Here is a 20247-nt window from a genome sequence, read left to right as displayed (position 1 = left end):
TTTAACAAAATTGACTTAATAATGTTGCTAAAATTTTGTACACATTGTCAATATTTGATAACAAACTAAATGTAGCCACATAATTATTAATTTTATCAAATAATGATATAATTGAACAGTAAACATTTGCTAAGGACTGATTAATTAGGCTCAATAAATTCGTTTCGCAGTTTACAGGTGGAATCTGTAATTTGTTTTATCATTAGTCTACGTTTAATATTTCAAATGTGTGTCCATATATCCGATGTGACACGCCAAAGCTTTACACCCATACATGTAAACACCCCCTAATATGAGAAAGGCCGCGGTCTTCTTGGCTAGCAACGCAAGCTACGAGCTAGCCGGTCTGGGTTCGAGCCTCACCCCCTCCTTAATTTAAAATCAATCTAGTCCTAGATTGGTCCTATTTTTTTTTAAACACCCCCTAATATATAAATGACGGAGGGAATGCGAAGCAACGTGGTCTGAATCTAGAGCCCCAAAATTGCTAGGATGGATTCATTGTGAACAGAGCAGCACATTTTTAGCTGCTTTGTTGAACACAACTCCTGAATGGAAAACTCATAAAAAAGATTACCAAGGACAGATTTGTGTTGCACTGTTACTTCATGCATAAGAAGACTGGTCAAGAACATGCACGACTGAATACAAATTTACAGAACTTGCAGCAAATAGCAAGAAAGCGGTTCAAACCTCCCTAAAAAATTCAGAGCTTCGAGTCGGAATAACAAAAGCTCGATGGGGCTCGTCACCCACGCGTAGATCAGAGGTTGGACGGGATGCAGATCGCTTTTGAGTGATCTAACGCGTCCATTTGGATGGATGGATGGAGCAATGGATCACCCACACATGCCATTCTCACTCTCCCCTCTCTTCTGGGCACCGCCGGTGGGGGCGGCGGAGATGACCTCGACGGCGTCGATCCTCGCCATGGGCGCGGCGCTCCACGCCGCCCTGCTCCTCCGTCGCCGCCGGCTCGGCGACTCCTCCGCGCGGCCGCGCATCACCTGCCACTGCGGCACCCTTCTCACCGGTGGCGGCTCGTCAGATCGCCCCCCTCCACTATGGATTCGTTGTTGTAATCCACTCCTCTTCTGCGTGATTCACCTATTCTTCACATTCCCTGACGCCATGTCAAAATGGATTGGGGTTCGTTTCTTGCGCTAATGCAAGATGTGAAACTTGCAGGCGTGCTCTAAGCTCTATGTGTGTGTACAGCTAGCAATGGCTTTGATGCGGGCGAAGAGTTATACTGAAACATGCCCATGCGACAAAAGCCCAAAAAGGAAAAAAAATAACAGGAATACTCATCTGGGCAAGCGAAATGGCAAGCACAACTGATCGCGCGCGGCCGCTCCTGGACCTGAACTAGTCTTTTCTCAGGCAGTTTTTTGGTATAATTTGCCAAATACTAATACGGAGTCCGAAGCTAGCGAAGTAGGAGTAGCGATTAATCCACGCATGCATGCTAATTAAGCTAATTAGCTAATCAATCCGACTCCGATTCGTATCCCAAGCGAATGAAGGAATTAGCGCTATATATTCAGTGGGACGGCGCCGCCCTGTCTTTCATCATCGACTGGTGAATCGAGATTCTTCATCTGAATCCTCACTTGTCGTCGCCGTACGTAGCTCTCAGCTCTAGCCTCTAGCAGATTGAAAGGTCCCGATGGATCAGGAGGTGATCATGGCGACGCCACCGCTGCCGCCGCCGCCTCGGGCGAGGTGCGTCGTCCGCCTCAAGCTGCCGCCGGCGTGGACGCCCGAGGAGGACGCGCGGCTGCAGCGCCTCGCCAAGGAGAACGGCTTCCGCCGCTGGAGCCGGGTCGCTAGGAGCATGCCACGCCGCTCCGCCAGGTCGTGCCGCGACAGGTGGCGCCACCACCTCGCCCGCGACGTCTACCACCGCCCCTTCACCGCCCGTGACGACGACGAGCTCCTTCGCCTCCACTACCGCCTCGGCGACCGCTGGAAGGAGATCGGCCGCGCCGTCTACGGCCGGACCTCGCGCATCATGAAGCACCGCTGGAGGGAGCTCCGGCGCAGCGGCTTCCCGCTAGCTGCCACCGCCAGGAAGGTGCAGGCGCTCGACATGGTGGAAAGCGAAGTGGAGGAGTCAGACCAGTCGCTGCCGCCGCCAGAGTTGCAGCGTTCTTTGGCGGACGCTCTTGCCTCGAGCTTCGGTTATTGTAGCCTTGCCAACGAGCACGCGATGGATCCCCTGGCCGGCAGCCTCTCGCTAGGGTTCGCGTGCATGGCAGTTTGATGTAACCTAAGCTACTGGCCAATTTTGTACTCTGTAATTATTTTCCTAGATTTAGCAGTACAACTCTTTATTAGTTGTCATGTACTGATGTACGAACAATATTAATTTCATTCATCTAGTCATGAGGATTATGTAATTTTACAATATTCATATAATGGTATGACATTAAGGCAATATGAGTATATGACTATTTCTGTCTAACCTAGTACCTTGAACACATTGAAACATGCATGTCTCGTGGAAGGTGCGATATAACAGCAAGAGGAAAGTATGATTCTGCCAAATTTGAGTTTCCTATAGCAATTTTTCCATAATTAAATGACAAATGGGCTAGATTAGCTAGCTTACTCCTCATTTGTATTCGATCAGATACTATTAGAAAAATCATTTGTTGCCACGAAAAAAATCGTGGCATCAATACTAAAATTGTGGCAATAGATACATGTTGCCACAATTGTAAAATCGTTGCTAGCCGTGGTAATAAATAGCGTAGTAATAGGTTATTGCAACGAATTTTATTTTGTGGTAATAAATTTAGATGTTGCCACGGAATGGATGTGAAAAAAAGTCATATTGCAACACTTCACATCGTTGTAATAAAAATTATTGCTACCACTCCATATGTGGCATTAGTTTTACGTACCAAATTAAAAATCTATCATCCTATCTATTTATCTACTTATTTTTTTTATTTTGTGTCTTGGCTAGGATTCGAACTCGAGACTTATCGTTCACGCGTGCACTCCTTTACCAACTCACTTACGCATCAATTCTATTGGAAAATGCATATCGTTCCATTTGAGCCTAGCTAACTGAGATTTGAATCATAAATTTGAATATCTAAAATATTTCAAATGAAAAAGTTACCACCTATAAAATTCTAGATCTCGTCGAGAGCTATAATTTCCATATAAACTTTGTCTCAATCCGTATCCATATGAAAAAATTAAGTTAATTTATGAGACGACAATTTTTTATTGCAACAAATTTGTTGATCGTGGCAAAAAAAAAAGTAAAAAGTACCATGTACTATATAAATTGCCACAAAAATTAAAATTGTGGCGATAAAACATGTTTTTTGCAACAGTACGATTTTTTGTGGCGATATCTCATTTTCTATTGCAACAAAAATACTAAATAAAACAACGATTGTAGATCGTTGCAATAAAAAATAATTATTTGCCACAGAAAAAATATCATTGCAATAGTATAATATATTGCTACGAATTATTTTTTGTTGTAATAATTTGGTGGCAATAGCTTAATTATACATATAATTAGGAATAGGACTATTCCGTTGATCTAAGGGGTTTGACCCTATATAAGAATCTCTGTATCCCGTCTCCTTGTTCTCATGTCACGTATACCCTCGTACCAACGCATCCTATATATACTCCTAAACTATCTCCTTATTCCAATCTAACCTATACTCCAATACTATCTTCCTATTCCAATCTTGCGTATATCCTAGTGTCTACATTTCATATACTCCATTTTGGTGTATAACCTTTCAACAATAATGGCACCCAACGTGCATCCCCTCTCGAATGTGTGTACTTCTCACTTTGATGAATTTCAAACCAATTCAAAAAAATAAGTTTGAAAAAAAAACAAAATACCAACTAAAGGAAATAAAAATCTACTGTAACCACAAACATTCGTGTCTATAGATTTTAATACTTGCAACTTTTGTACAGCCTTTATGTACAAACAATTATGTAAAAAAATATTTGAATTCAAATTTAAATTTGGTATATAATCTTTCGGTGTATAAATAGACTTACCAAAAAATAAAACTTTGGATATATAAATTTTCTCTATATAAATTTTAAACAAATTTAAAACAATTTCAAAAAATAAAAACAAAACATATACTCCGTCCGTCATAAAAAAAACCTAATAATGGGTTTGAACCTGGACACATTTGTCCCGATTCAAACCCAGAATTATGTTTTTTTTGACGGAGGGAGTATACTTTTTATTGAAAAATAACGGCCTAGAGGACCAGCCTCCTCGGATTCGTCTTTCTCAACGGAATAAGTTCACTTGCCGTCCCTTAACTTTACGTCGAGTCTGAATGACACCCCTAATCCCCAATACCAGAAATCTCTACCCCTGTTCGAAACCGTGCAAAACAGGTTCCATGGCAGTATACATGAGTGGTTTTGCTGACGTGCCATCCTAGCAGCAAGCAGAGATTAAAAAATGTGGGATCCACATGTAAGCCACACAAAAAATATAAAAGAAAAACTTCTCTCCATTCTCCCCTAAGCACATGGCGGTGACGCACACCTTTCTCTGTGGAGGCTGAGGGCAGCGTGACTGGCGAGGTCAAGGCAGCACATGGGGACGCTGAGGCCGAGGACGGCGTGCACACGCACGCATTCCAGGATCGAGATGGGCTCCACCACCGCCACGGCGCCACCCTTCAAGACCCACAAAGACGACGACCTGGAGGGCGCCAGGAGGACGCGGTAGCGACGTTTCCTGTCCAGCTGCTTGCTCGTCACAGGGAGAGGGAGGGGAGAGACAGCCGGCTGCGCCAACGGGAGAGGGGCAAGAGGAGGCCGGCGAGCCTGGGAGGGAGAGGGGGAGAGGCAGCCGATCACGCCGGGGTAGAGGAGGCCGTCGTGCCTGGGAGAGAGAGCGGGAGAAAGGCGGTCGGAATCCAGCAGCTCCTCCTCTATCTGACCCCCGCGACTCCTTCTCTGCCCAGCCTCTGCTGCTCCTCCTCCCGATCTTGTCAGGAAATCCCAACGAATCAGCGAGCGGGCGAGAACGAACACCGGACGAACACAACGCACGCGACACTGTAGATAATCTGAAAACGAGCAGAGACACACGAGAGTTGGCGCTGCGTAAAACTGCCTGCAGCTTTTCTGTTTTCTTCTCCTTATTTATAGCAAAACGAAGATGCAACAAAGGAAAAATCTAGCTCTGGAACCGGCCCACGCCGCGGATCGCTCGCGTCCATCCCCACGAGTTCGCGACGTGCGCATGCCCCCGCTGATCTCGGCCACGCGCGGCTATTCCAGCACCATGACCCCTACGCGCGCGGCGTCCACAAACCGGAGCTCACTCGCATGCAATGCAACAGAAAAACGAGAAAAATGCAAAGCATAAAATGCACAAGGTTTATATCTAACAAATCTCCCCCTAAACCTTGCGCGGTGTTTGAACTTCGACGAGGCCAATCTGGGAACGCAGCTCCATGAACCTGTCCCGTCCGAGTGACTTCGTCAGAATATCCGCCAACTGCTCGTTGGTGCCGATGAACTCGACCTTCACCCTGCCCTCCTCAATGCATTCTCTGATGTAGTGATATCTCGTGTCGATGTGCTTGCTGCGATCGTGGAAGACAGGGTTTTTGCTAAGCATGATGGCAGATTGGTTGTCAATCCTCAATGTGACGGCGTCGGCCTCCTCTCCCTGGAGTTCAGCAAGGAGACGCGCCAGCCACACACCTTGGCAAGCCGCCGTTGTCGCCGCTATGTATTCAGCCTCGCAGGACGACAAGGCCACAACTTTCTGCTTCTGCGACTGCCAGGTGATCAAGTTGTCGCCGAGGAAGAAGAAGACGCCGGAGGTGCTCTTGCGAGTGTCGACGTCACCGGCGAGATCGCTGTCGCTGTAGCCGACTAAACTTGCATCTTTCTTCCTCTTGTAGTGGCAGCCGTAGCCGATGGAGCCAGCGACATAGCGCAGCACTCGCTTCACGGCCGCCAGGTGTTCGGTGGTGGGTTTCTCCATAAACCTGCTCACGTAGCCCACCGAGTACGCCAAATCCGGTCTCGAGTTCACCAGATAGCGCAGGGAGCCAACGATCCACCGGTAATCAGTGGCGTCGACGGAGGGGGCGTTGCTCATCTTGCTGAGCTTGAGGCGCGTCTCCATTGGGGTAAGGCTGGGATTGCTGGCCACCATGCCGGCAGTCTGCAGAATCTTCTCCGCGTAGGCGCGCTGGTTCACCGTGATGCCGTCCTCTGTCTGGTTCACTTCCAGGCCGAGGTAGTACTGCAACAAGCCGAGGTCGCTCATTTGGAATGTTCCTTTCATCTCCTCCTTGAACTGTTTCAGCTCGCCGGGGTTGCCGCCAGTGATGATGAGATCGTCGACATACACGCCGACCACCAGCCGTTGCTCCCCCGTGCCGCGCATGTACACGGCATGCTCGGAATCACTTCGGTGAAAACCAAGCGATAGCAGCGACGCGTCCAGCTTGGAGTACCAAGCACGCGGTGCCTGACGGAGCCCATAGAGCGCCTTGTCAAGGCGCAACACCTTGTGTTCCTGGCCGTCGACGACGAATCCCGGCGGCTGCGCGACGTAGACCTCCTCCAGAAGCTCGCCGTTCAAAAACGCCGATTTGACGTCCATGTGATGCACGGCCCAGCCCTCGCACGCCGCATGCGCCAACAACAAGCGAACGGACTCGAGCCGCGCCACTGGTGCGAACACCTCGTCGAAGTCGATGCCTTGCCGCTGCACATACCCCTTCGCGACCAGGCGTGCTTTGTACTTGGTGATGTTGCCGGCGGCGTCCTTCTTGGCCTTGTAGACCCACTTGAGTCCAATCGGACGTTGGCGCGCTAGCGGATCAACGAGCCGCCAAGTCTTGTTCGCCTCAATAGAACGCATCTCCTCGATCATCGCTTGTCGCCAGCAGCTTAGCTGCTCTGCTTCGGCGAACGACGCCGGCTCCTCCGCTGTTACCGCGAACAGCTCCTCGCTCAGCTCGCGAACGGCCTGGCCCGGCGGCGTCGCCGGCCCAAGCACGTCGTCAATGCGACGGAAACGGAGTGGCGCGTCATCGTGGTCCGCGTCAAGATCATCCTCCACGTCAGGCGGAGGAGAGACAAATTCCACCGGCGACACTTCTGCCACAGGCGGTGTTGTCGGAGTCGAGCCTGATGCAGGTGAGCGCGGCGAGGCTGGAGCTCCCCCGTGCTCCGTGCCGGTTTGCGTCGGAGTCGCCGTCGCTGGGTGGTACACCGTGGTGTACTCGATGGTGAAGTCGGAGTCAACGTTGGTAGCTGCCTCGCCATCCCAATTCCACTGCGCCTCCTCGTCGAACACCACGTCCCGCGAGACGTGGACGCGCCGCGTCGCCGGGTCGTAGACACGGTACGCCTTTGAGCCGAGCTCGTAGCCGACAAAAATCATCGGCCGACTCCTGTCGTCAAGCTTCTTCGTCGGGGCGGTTACCTTCACGTGTGCGACACACCCAAATGTGCGCAAGTGATGGACAGCCGGCGTGACTCCATTCCAGAGCTCATACGGCGTCTTGCCATCAATGCTCTTGGACGAGCACCTGTTGAGCAGATAAACAGCAGTATTCACTGCCTCCCCCCAGAACATACCTGGGAGCCCCTTAGCTTTCAGCATGCTTCGCGCCGTGCTCACCACCGACTGATTCCGGCGTTCGACGACGCCGTTCTGCTGCGGCGAGTATGGAGCTGTCAACTCGCGTCGCAGCCCGAGCTCCGCGCAGTACTCGGTGAAGTGCCCGACCGTGAACTCGCCTCCACGATCAGTCCGGAGCGCCCGGAGTTTGCGGCCACTCTTGCGCTCGGCGGCTGCCTGAACACGCTTCATGGCGTCCGGCGCGGCATCCTTGGTGGCGAGGAGCACGAGCCACATATAGCGGCTGTAGTCATCCACCAACAGCGGGAAATAGCGATTTCCGCTCGGTGTCGCCGGCATGACCGGCCCACAAAGGTCGCCGTGCAGCAGGGCGAGGGGTTCGGTAGCGCGGTGAAGTGCCTGCTGCGGGAAAGGAGCTCGCCGCTGCTTCCCAGCAAGGCAAGCCTCGCACACTTGCTCAACCTGCGACAGAACGGGCAACCCACGTACCAGTGCTTCTCTGCCCATCTTGCGCAGCGCGGTGAAGTTGACGTGCCCGAAACGCGCGTGCCAGCGCCAAGCGTCCTCTCCCGCGCGAGCCATCAGATAGACCGGCCGTGCGAGATTGATGTCGAGCACGTAGAGCCGGCCTGGGGTGCGCGTTATGCGGGCGAGCAGTCGGTGTTGCTCGTCCCACACACGCATCACGCCGTCTTCAACCAGCACCTTGAAGCCGGTTTCGTCCAGCTGGCCGACGCTGATGATGTTGGCGGCGAGGCACGGGAGGTAGTAGGCCTTGTGAAGCATGTGGTGCTCACCATTCTTGCAGGCGAACAGGATGGTGCGGCGCCCTCCGATGCGAACGAGCGAGCCATCCCCTAGCCGGACATTGCCGGTGACGTTGGTGTCGATGTCAGAGAACGCCGCCCTCGAGCCAGTCATGTGGTTCGACGCGCCGGTGTCGAGGATCCAGCGCTTGTTGTCGTGGTCGGTGGCGTCGTCCAGCGCGGCAAACACCTTCTGCTCCACAAGCTCGACAACGTCTAGGCGAGGCCGCGGCGCGGGCGGCGCCGGTGTCACGCACGGCGCGCCCGTCTCCTCCACCACATCAATGCAGCCACCCGTCATGAGCATGAGCGTGGGCTCATCCTCCTCCTGGACCACATGTGCCTGCTCCTGCTTGGGCTTGCTCCTGCAGTCCTTGGCCCAGTGGCCGAGTTTGCCGCAGTTGTGGCACTTGTCGGTCTTGCGAGCCGGGCCAGCGCTGTCGCCACCTCCGCTGCCGTTGCGCCCTTGCCCGCCCCTGCTGCTCCTCCTCCCGATCTTGTCAGGAAATCCCAACGAATCAGCGAGCGGGCGAGAACGAACACCGGATGAACACAACGCACGCGACACTGTAGATAATCTGAAAACGAGTAGAGACACACGAGAGTTGGCGCTGCGTAAAACTGCCTGCAGCTTATCTGTTTTCTTCTCCTTATTTATAGCAAAACGAAGATGCAACAAAGGAAAAATCTAGCTCTGGAACCGGCCCACGCCGCGGATCGCTCGCGTCCATCCCCACGAGTTCGCGACGTGCGCATGCCCCCGCTGATCTCGGCCACGCGTGGCTATTCCAGCGCCATGACCCCTACGCGCGCGGCGTCCACAAACCGGAGCTCACGCGCATGCAATGCAACAGAAAAACGAGAAAAATGCAAAGCATAAAATGCACAAGGTTTATATCTAACAGATCTCAGGCGTGTGCGTCGTCGTCGTCATCGGGTGCGGCGGTGGTGGCAGCCCCTCTCTCCTCGGCACGCCGGCCGCCCCTCCCCCCTCTGCCACTGGCTCTATATCAGGGAAGGGGGTTAACGCCGTGCCTATGGAGCGCGCGCGGAGGTCAACGCCGAGGTGACGTTGTCGCTCTTATCACGATGTGGGAGCCTGCGGCGGCTACGGCTGCTGGGGCATGAGGCGGCGGCGGCGGCCTCAGGCCTTCGCACACGAGAACTCTGGGAGGTGGTGGTCGATGGCTGCCGCGGGCTCACGGACGCCATTCTCGCTGTCCTCGCGGCGCGGTGAGGCCCTCGAAAGCCTCCAGATCAGGCCTGACCCACTTGAACACATCTCTAGCGATGCCCTCCACCAAGTCGCCTTCTACTGCTTGCGCCTCCACCACCTGCACCTCTCGGGTCTCCACGACGCCGACGCGGAGGTCGCCATCGGAGCGCTCATGCGCTACTGCCTCCTCCTAGAAGGTGTCGCCTTCCTTGACTGCGGATCTGTAGATAAGGCCGCCAATGCGGGCATCCAATCTGGCAATCCCTCCGCTTCCTCTCCGTCGCTGGGTGCCGACACCGGGGATGACATGCGGGTGTCGCCGCTGGCGGTGGCGACATTGTGGTGGAGCTGGGAGGAGGAGGAGTCGGCGAGTCGAGCCGCCGTGCACTTGCGGAAGACGGGGGAGATATTTGAGAGACTTAATTACATGTGGGCTCCACATATATTTTTATATCTCCTTGCTAACTAGGATGCAACGTCAGCGAAACCACCCATGTATACTGCGACGGGACCAGTTTTGCACGATTTTAAACACTTAAAGGGTAGAGATTTCTGGTATTAGAGATTAGGGATGTCATATAGACTTGACGTAAAGTTGAGGAACGGCTAGACTTATTCCTTTCTCGAATTGGATAAAATCTGAAAGGAAAAAAGTACACCGATGGTCCCTCAACTTGTCATCGAATTACAAAATCGTCCCCCAACCAAAAAACCAGATATAGGACATCCCTCAACTTACAAAAACCATTCACTTTAGGTGCTTTGGTGGTTTTGAACCCGGTTTTGTCCTACGTGGCGGCTGAGTCAGTGTGGGACCCACATGGGCCGGACACGTCAGTGTGACCACATCACCATCGTCTCTGGCCCCTCTCTTCTCTCTCACTTTTCTCGTCGTTCCTAGGGCGGCCGGCCGGTCGAGAGTGAGTCGAGGGGAGGATGTTGTGCCGCCGGCGACGCATGGGGGCAGCGGTGCGGTGGTTGTCGCGGCTGGCGAAGGCGAACCGCCTCGGGAAGCCCAAGCTTGGGCTGCTGTTATCGCTGCCGCCATTCCTGGGCGGCAGGAACGGCGACTAGCTCCCTGGGAGGAAGGCAGCGGCACCGCGGCGGGTGAAGCACTACCTCGCCGACGTGACACACAAGGTCGTGAAGGCGCGGAGGCAGGTGTTGTGGCGTTGGAGGTGGGGCGAGGGCGAGCTCGCCAGTCTTCCTGACCCCCTCACCAAACCTATCTTCTCCCTCTCCGCCACTCGACGCCGGTCTCCCCGCCCCCCTCGCTGGCCCCAGCTCTCCCGTGGCTCAAGCTCCTTGCCCACTCCCTCCTCACCACCACCTATGGCGTCCTCGGTGCTGTCCCCTTGTAGAAGAACGTGCTCCGCCACAGGTTGGGGCTCCTCGTCTCCGCCTCCGCATCGGGCCTTCTCGCCCGTGGCCTGGCCCTCCTTTGGACCTGCAACTTCCAAACGCAGCTCACCTCCGCACTCATCATAGATGGGGACGCCGCCTCCGCGCTCTCCGTGCTGTCCGCTGGTGCCTCCGCCGCCGCGGAGCTCGGGAGCCCCCAGCTCGAGCTCTTCTTTGCCGCCACCGGCCTCCACGTCCACCTCCTCTGCTGGAAGGACAACGCTGCCATTGAGGCCGTTGTACGCGCGCGAAGATTGCCCACCCACGCTGTCGTTCCGCCACTGCGCTCGCCCGTTGACGCCCCCACTTCGCTTGCTCCCCTGACGCCCACCGGCTAGAGAAGTGAGAGAGAGAATGGAGAGAAGAGAGGAAAGAGAGGTGTTGATGTGGCCACACTGACATGTGGGACCCAAGTGGGTCCCACGCTGACTCAGCTGCCACGTACGATAAAACCGATAACAAAATCACCAAAAGACCTAAAATAAATGGATTTTGTAAGTTGAGGGATATCTTATATCTTGTTTTGTTGTTGGGGGACGATTTTGTAACTCGATGACAAGTCGAGGGACCATTAGTGTACTTTTTCCAATCTGAAAAGGAAACACTGAAACAGGCCCATGCGATAAAAGCCCAAAAATAAAAAAAGAAACAGTAATACTCGTCTGGGCAAACGAAATGGCAAGCACAACTGATCGCACGCGGCCGTTTGTGAACTAGTCTTTTCTCAGGCAGTTTTTAGGTTTAATTTGCCAAATGAGTTCAACATTCATAGAATTTTGTTTCAAAAGTCAGACAGGATATATAGTAAACAACCGATGCACTGAAATGGAGTAGTTTTGTTCGATTGGAAATACTATTAATTAGTAAATACGGAGTCCGAAGCTAGCGATCGATTAATTCACGCGTGCATGTTAAGCTAATTAATTATAATCACTCCGACTCCGATTCGTAATCCCACGCGAATGAAGGAATCAGCGCTATATATACAGTGGGCCGGCGCCGCCCTGTCTTTCATCAACTACTGGTGAATCGCGATTCTTCATCTGAATCCTCACTTGTCGTTGCCGTACGTAGCTCTCAGCTCTAGCCTCTAGCAGATTGAGAGGTCGCGATGGATCAGGAGGTGATCATGGCGACGCCACCGCTGACGCCGCCGCCTCGCGCGAGGTGCGTCGTCCGCCTCAAGCTGCTGCCGGCGTGGACGCCGGAGGAGGACGCGCGGCTGCAGCGCCTCGCCAAGGAGAACGGCTTCCGCCGCTGGAGCCGGGTCGCTAGGAGCCAGGTCGTGCCGCGACAGGTGGCGCCACCACCTCGCCCGCGACGTCTACCACCGCCCCTTCACCGCCCGCGAAGACGATGAGCTCCTACGCCTCCACTACCGCCTCGGCGACCGCTGGAAGGAGATCGGCCGCGCCGTCTACGGCCGGACCTCGCGCGTCATGAAGCACCGCTGGAGGGAGCTCCGGCGCGGCGGCTTCCCCGCTGCTGCCACCAGGAAGGAGCAGGCGCCTGCCATGGACGCGGACGACATGGTGGAAAGCGAAATGGAGGAGTCAGATCAGTCGCTGCCGCCGCTCAGTACTCTCTCGCGGACGCTCTTGCCTCGAGCTTCGGTTCTTGCAGCCTTGCCCACGACCACGCAATGGATCCCCTGGCCGGCAGCCTCGCGCTTGGGTTCGCGTGCATGGCAGTTTGATGTAACCTAAGCTACTGGCCAATTTTGTTTCACTAGTAATCGTGCACGTGCAATGCACGTTCCCAACATATAAAAACACTCAAAATATGTCATTTTCCTGCAATATATGTCATTTATAATCTTTGTCCTTCAACAGACACCAGAAAGTTATGGCACCTCACAAAAGGGAAAATGAACCTTCTGCTGCAGCCTACATAACACATTTCAGTGGCAAACATGTAAGCATATCAGTTAATGCTAATGACCTCTGAAGCAAAGGACATACTTATAGGCACATCTCCTTTTACAATTGAAGTAAAATGAAGCACTGAAAGATTCAAAGAGCTGCTCACTCCACCTAGAGAGAATTTGATCTTTATGCATACATATATGGAAAAAGAAATAATTGACTAAACCTGGTGTTCTGAATGAATTTCAGACTACAAACTTGTATGTATAACTTGATGAATAGAAGCTAGCAACTTCCAGAATTTAGCACAGAGAAGAAAAGACTGTAATCAAATTGATTCTGGAATTGAAATGCTGCCAGAGTTAAGTGAATAATCAGTTGGAACTAACCCAACATTCAGACCATAGGAGGAAAATATCAGATATTCAGAGTTATTAATCTAGCAAGAAAGTGCAGTGGCAGTGTGCTGAAGATCACTATAGAATAAATAATGGTTTTAAGCTGTACCTTACTCAGCTCTTCTGAAGATCACCTTTCCCTGAAATGATAACAGTATGCAGTTAAAACTTAAAACCAGTAATTAATTCTTCACAGGGTACACAATTTTCGGCCATCAAATCCATTCCATATGCGCCAACTACCATTCTGAATTCCTGATACTTCTATTACACATGTTTAATTCTTAATCTTGCTTTAGCCAAGAAGGCGGAGCTCCAATTGGTCTACCGCTCCTTCATTGGCGAGATCAGCCTCAACCTGCGACTGGGGAAGTTTGACATGTTAATTAACTACCATCCTATGGGCCGGTTGACTTGGCGTTGTATCACATTCTGTTGGCGATAGTTTTTCATTATTTAGCCCAAAAGACAACCGATTGATTTTGTAAAACTGAATCATTATTAGCACTCTTTCGTCAGTGCTATATATGGTGATAGATTAATGTGATTCGTTACTTTGGTCACATTGCAATGTAAGATGACGTATGATCAATACATAATACATATATAAAATTAGATCTCTGCTTTTGTTTCGGCTAAAAAGCTAGCTCCTATTATTTCAGTTATTTTGTCCTTTCGCATATCAACGAATTTTCAGTATATGAATATTTCACCTTTTTGTGTATTATAAGCTAGCTCCTGTATTTTTCAGTTATTATAGCGTTTTTAGATATTAATAATTTTCCAGTTTATCACCACGTTTTAATTTGTGTAGCACATATAGTTAAACGCTACCTGGATTTTAGTTAAGTGGGTATGTCAATTTTTGTTTGCATGAACAGAGTAAGGTGTAATATTCCCTTGCAATGTAAAATATTCACTTCTTTTATGATCTGAGCCACGTTTATATCTGATTTTCATGGAAAAATGCTCAAGGTTACTGAAACACAATCCACCCTAATGTGTGAAGCTAGCTAGCTGCCTCCTGAAGATTACTGAATTATAATCCACCCTAATGTATGAAGCTAACTCTAGAAAACAATTTGTACAGCATAGTTAAAACACTATCCACCAATAGAATATGGTGCGCAAATTGTTTTCTTTTCCAATATGCTCATCATGCACGTCGAATATTAAGTTTGATCATTTCGGATCCTTCCATAGAGAATGTTTGCTATGTTGTCACTAATGACTCCATTTGAACCATGATAATAACTATGTTATTTTATGCATGTGGCAATTTAATTAACAACATAATAACCATATCCATCGATCTTAATTTGTATTTCTGAATATCGCCGTAGCGTTAGCGTGGGCAAATTACTAGTTAATAATAAACTAGGTGGGCTTGGCACAAGGAGATGGGCTGGAAGTGAGGACCGGTTGGGACGACCCATCAGTCTGTGGCTCATGAGTCGATGGACCCTGTGTGTGTAATTATACCTAACTAGTAATTTGCCCGTGCTAACGCTACGGCGATATGTAATAGAACCCATGTTCAGGTTTAAAACATATTCAGTTTATTTAATTCAGGTTTGCTTTTGTGTTTTTTTAAGCAAGAATGCCATATTTATTAGTTGGCAGTTATAGTTAATCTTTCTTTTTTTTTTTCAAACGAAAGCATCAGCCTCAAAGGACCAAATAGCTGAAATATATAGAAGCTAACTTATGATCCAATACAAACGCAAAAATCTAATTTTGTATATGCATTATATATTGTCTCCATATATCAATTGCTATCTTACATTGCAATAACCAAAGTTACGGATCGCATCAATCACCATATTTAGCACTGACAAAACAAAGCTAAAAATAATTTAGTTTTACATAATCAATCAGTCCTGACATTTGGGTTAACTAAAAAAACTATTGATACAACACCTAACAGGCCCGTAGGATGGTAGTTAATATGTAAACCTCCACAATTGCAGCTTGAGACCGATCTTGGCAATGAATACGCGTAGACCGCTTGGAGCTCGGCCTCCATGGCAGTTCCAACACCCTCCCTTCTCAACAGTGCCCAAGTAACAGTAGGATTCAAAAGAAATTAGAGTATTAGACCCAAATTTCTGAAGAAAGTGCAGGATAAATCAAGGAATTCATAGTGAAAATAAATATATGATTCCTATATATAAACAATTTCAGTGAGACATCAATACAAAAATTTCGGCATAAAATAAAAACGAGTATACAAAAATATTTCTGAGCAGATATTCACTACCCTCTTTAATCTAGCATAGTAGCTATAATGTTGAATTTAAAATTGGAGTCATTGTAGATAAGCTGTGAAAACACCTCCTCAGTAGATAATAGCGTGTGTACTAAATGTCTAAAACATATACTATTTCATTTACTTGTGAAATCAATTGTCAATCTACATGAATCAAGAAAATGCTATATCAAACATTTTTGTCAGCACTACAACCAAATATCTATTTTGTCAAACAATATAAGCACAAAAAAAAAAAAATCTCTTGACCACGGCTTGAATACTCAACCTTCCCCGAAGCCTGCAGACTAAAAGCAGCATAAGATCATCCAAGATATTGACTTGGAGAATAACATAATCATATAATCATTTGTACCCACCAGATCGTTTCACTTACATAAGATAAGCAGATAAATGCATCGTTATTCCTCTATGTAACTGCCATAGGGCTAGATGGATGCCATCACAAAGTTGCTTAAGTGGTGATTTATACCAACCCTGAGCAAAGTTGTTGAAAAGATAGAAAACAAATGAGGTATTAATTTCCATCCAGTGCTAACCTGCACATATATTGTGACATGAAAGCTCTATGACGTGCAGAATATATAGGCCACAGTATACCAAAAGCCTTATTTCAGAGTTCAGACTTTAGTGGGTTGATACTTCCATGGATCCGGCATGCACAAATAAATCAAGAATAAGTCAGGAGCTGAATGCATACATCCAGCAGGCCAACAAAATACATCTAACTTATCATATAATCCTAGAGGCAAGCAAACTACATCCAGCGCACCAGAATTAATGCATACACCTAGCAGCAACAGGCCATCAAGATTGATATCTTGCAAACTTTATACCTAATGTGGTTACATGTTCTTATGAATTAAAGAAATTTTAGGTTGTGCACTTAAGAACATCTACTGTCAGAAATTTAGTTGATTCAACACGTAACTGTTGTCATACAGTTTTAGTTTATTCACTTGACAAAAACATGATAACATCGGATGAAGAATCTGAAGAGCAATTCGGCACATCATTACCTGTTATTGTAGACAAATCAGGCATTACCTGTTATTGTAGATAAATCAGGTGTATTGTCGGTGCACATAATTTGACAACTTAATTATATGAGCAATTTTTACTACAAAGCCATTTCTGCAATATACCAAATATATTATTATCATACGGCCCACTACAGGTCTACATATGGAAATTCATTATTTGCATCCGCAAATCATTTGATCGGCAATTTAAGTCCAGAACCCTACCGCTGATCCGAAAATAAAAATAGTACTATTGATCTTCAAAATAGTGAATGTCAATGGATGTTAGTAGTAGTAGCAGCACAGCCAAACCTTTGGCTTATCCCACGCCCTACCGCTTTGATGGAGCTGTTTGATGAACCAGCAAACACAAGCACCTCTTCTTTATGAGTCCGCACAAATCCAACGGAGCCTACTGATTGTTAAGCGATCATTAACAGCAAAGCATTCAATGAAATGGTAACAACAAATCATGACATGGAAAATCACAGGGACGTATAAAACAACCATGCCATTTAAGGACACCAAAGCTACATATCAAATTTATTTGACACAATACTATGAGATCAGAAAAGTGTAGGCATAAATGGACAGTACTATTTGATCAAATGGAGCAGAGGATCAATTAGTGCTCCAGCATTTCTTATTAAATCCCTGGCGAGCATTTTTTACTAAAGATCTGAAAAGCATAATCATGCATAAAACTATAAATCCCTTAAGATTGCAGAGAATGCCATCAGGTTGTGTAGATTAACAGAGCAAACAATGTAATTAACCATGCATAAATGCATAAGCGTGATTTAGCTAGCACACAAACATGTATCTTCATTGGCACAGTACCTATCTTCAGAGGCAAGAATAAAATGAAAAGATGAGCGACGCTTCGTCCAAACGTAGACAACAAACGCTACGAGTTTGAGAATCCAAAACCTACAATACAAGAAAAGATGATATCAAAATAAAGTAATATTCCTTTTGTTCAAAAATATTGTTCTGTAAAGGTAAAAGAAATCCAATCCAATTATGGCACCCCTACAGTAACAGGCCCTTCCCGCATCCTCGTATATATGCAAGCCATCGAGATGACACGGCGAGGCTGATGACATACTATTCGTTTAGCAAACAAGGGAAAGGCTGATGACCAAATAGAAACAATATATTTTGAGACGTATCTTACATTTTTACACAAAGAGGAAGGAAGATTAAAAAAAATAAGGGCAAAAATAACCCCCTACATATGCTGTTTGAAGCACCATTGGAGCGAGACCCCATGATCCCCACTCATGCATGAGACAAGGCTACAATAAAGAACCTAAACTTAATTTATTCATCCAAAATCATGAACTGAAACCATACATACATCCACCATGCATGACCCTGTTGAATGAAAAGGACTCTAATAAGCTGGATTTGAAAGAGAGAGTAATGAAAGTGAAGGAATAAAGTGTTTATCTGCTCCGGAGGAGCAAGATAGATGCAGAAATACTCACCTGGGCAGAAAAGGCCACACCTTGGTATAAAATCTAACCCTACCATAAGATGCAAAATGTTGTAGAAAGGAACTTAAAATTGAATTGAGAAATTATTAGATGGCATAGTAGAAAATCATTGGATTTAATCGGAAATAGGTTGCAGTTTTACATTTGCATACTAACATGGGTCCTTGATAGCCAATCGGAGATTTTCCTTCGGGAGTGTAAATCTAGAAAGCACAAAAACTTGTAATCTACCTAGTCAGATTTGCTATTTAAATTTGGTGGATGATGCATGTTGCAAACAAATTAGGTAGGCAGCTAAGTCAAGATTTAGCTAATGGATATTTCTACTTGATTGCAATGTCATTATAACTACAAAGAAATACTCAGTCGCGATAGTGAGCAGGACTGCAGGAGTGCATGGAACATTCAGTTTCATCCAATCGAAAATTGCATCGGTTATTCAGTATTTACAACCGAACCTAAGTTTTGGAAATAGGAATAAGTAGAATGCCTCAATCACAGCTTTCAGTACCTTTTGGTGGCGAAGGAACAGTTTGAGTGCGACACAGAGGGGCAGCAGTGGTGGAGCTTCCGGCGCCAGGGACAACAGCCTGTTGATCCGCGTGGGGCAGCGGTGGAGCTTCCGGAGGAGGGGACAGCAGCGTGTCGGCGGAGATCGGTGGTGGCACGAAGGAGACCGGCCAGGCGGGCGGAAGAGAACGGCCGCGGCGGGGAATCGATTGGTGGTGCCGTGGTGTGGGCGTGGGTGTTCCGGCAGTGGCACGGAGGAGATCAGCGCGGGCGGCGGTGCGGACGAGAGTGAGGGAGGGCTGCGGGCGTCGCTGTCCCGGCGGCGGCGGGCGGCGATTAGGGTTAAGGGTTGGGAGCGGGCGGCGGGGCGCGATTAGGGTAGATTGTTTTTCCTTTTTTTCTTTCGAGACCAGAGCGCGTGCGGCGATTAGGAGATCGCGAGGATGGAGTACTGCGTGGAGTCCATCAGGATCGTTCGATTGAGTTTAGATGATTCTGGATCGTCCGATTTGATGAATGAAGTATGAAGGATGTAATACCTAGTTGGTGAATTATAGGGTAGAATAGATTAACACACATGCTTAATTAGGTACTACTCCCTATTCCATAATATAAGGCACAACCACTTTTCTTAGATGTTCCATAATATAAGGCATGCATGCAAGCATGCAATTAACTATGACATATTCTCCATTAAATTATTACTTTTTTAAATCCTTTACTCTCATATTATCTAATCCTATTGGATGCATGCATTATGTTTATTAGGATGATTCAAACTACAAGATGATAATAATTATTTTTTAGTCTTTGAGTTAAGGGTGGTTATGCCTTATATTTTAGAATGGAGGGAGTAGCTGTCAACAAGTCAATTAGGGCCTGTTCACTTTGATGCATTTTCAACCATATCATTTTTTTTTGCTAAAGTTATCAAAAAAAATATCTACGTTTAGTTGTTACCAAATTTGGTTAATATATAAGAAATCCTGCCAAAATTTGGCAATGTTATCATCTTGCCAAAATTTTGGCATTGCCAAAAACTTGATAAGGTTTACTTTGACAACAATCTGAGCATGCCCTTAATTAAATCAGCTCCGTGCATGCAGCTTTTGGCTCCATCCACAAAATTCGCATGCATGGCGACGTGGCCGGACAGCATCCAAGAAGCAGATCCTTTGAACAAATCCAATTAGCTAGTCCATGTTGCATATGAACCAGAAACCCAAGCGAATCACCGATCTATTAGCTCTCTCTTTAAAGTTGAAGCAGAGGACGACAAGCCAGCAGCACAGCTACTAGCTGCAACGTGCAAAAAAATTTATGCTAGCTAACTCTACTAGCCTCTTACACACACACACAAACACAAGAGTAGGAAGAGAAGATTAAGAGAAGAAGGATTGGGTTGGGTTGTGTTTCAAAATTTGCAGCTACTAGGATCCAATTGCCAACTTGGCACGCATACACTAGTGGAGAAACCATCTTTCGTCGGTCGGCCGAATTCCACAATAGTCCCGGTTACAATAAAAACCAGGACTAAAGATGATCTTTAGTGTTGGTTAAAAAGGGTAACGGGCATATTGGGACTAAAGATCATCTTTAGTCCCGGTTTGTGGACCCTCGTTTTCATAACT

The 20247-nt window shown here is 47.9% G+C and overlaps 1 protein-coding gene and 2 long non-coding RNA genes across 3 annotated transcripts; 1 reads left to right on the top strand and 2 right to left on the bottom strand.

Annotated features, from left to right (window-relative positions):
• Window positions 1-1669: 1669 nt before the first annotated feature.
• On the top strand, window positions 1670-2266 carry LOC107275464 (transcription factor MYB73). Its single transcript, XM_015790478.1, has one exon. It carries the CDS (start codon window positions 1670-1672, stop codon window positions 2264-2266), a length of 597 nt encoding a protein of 198 aa, XP_015645964.1.
• Window positions 2267-12836: 10570 nt separating this feature from the next.
• LOC107281723 (uncharacterized) lies at window positions 12837-13610 on the bottom strand. Its single transcript, XR_001547483.3, has 2 exons — window positions 13426-13610; window positions 12837-12939 (listed from the first exon to the last, which is right to left on the bottom strand). It is a non-coding gene; the product is annotated as an uncharacterized lncRNA (long non-coding RNA).
• A 1426-nt stretch (window positions 13611-15036) lies between these two features.
• Window positions 15037-18960, bottom strand: LOC9269746 (uncharacterized). Its single transcript, XR_001547829.3, has 2 exons — window positions 18618-18960; window positions 15037-17537 (listed from the first exon to the last, which is right to left on the bottom strand). It is a non-coding gene; the product is annotated as an uncharacterized lncRNA (long non-coding RNA).
• Window positions 18961-20247: the final 1287 nt, after the last annotated feature.

The sequence above is a fragment of the Oryza sativa genome, chromosome 7, assembly GCF_034140825.1.
Source record: "Oryza sativa Japonica Group chromosome 7, ASM3414082v1".
NCBI classification, from domain to species: Eukaryota; Viridiplantae; Streptophyta; class Magnoliopsida; order Poales; family Poaceae; genus Oryza; species Oryza sativa.
The sequence above is the reverse complement of the archived record's forward strand: the minus strand, read 5'-3'. Positions and strand labels throughout refer to the sequence as shown.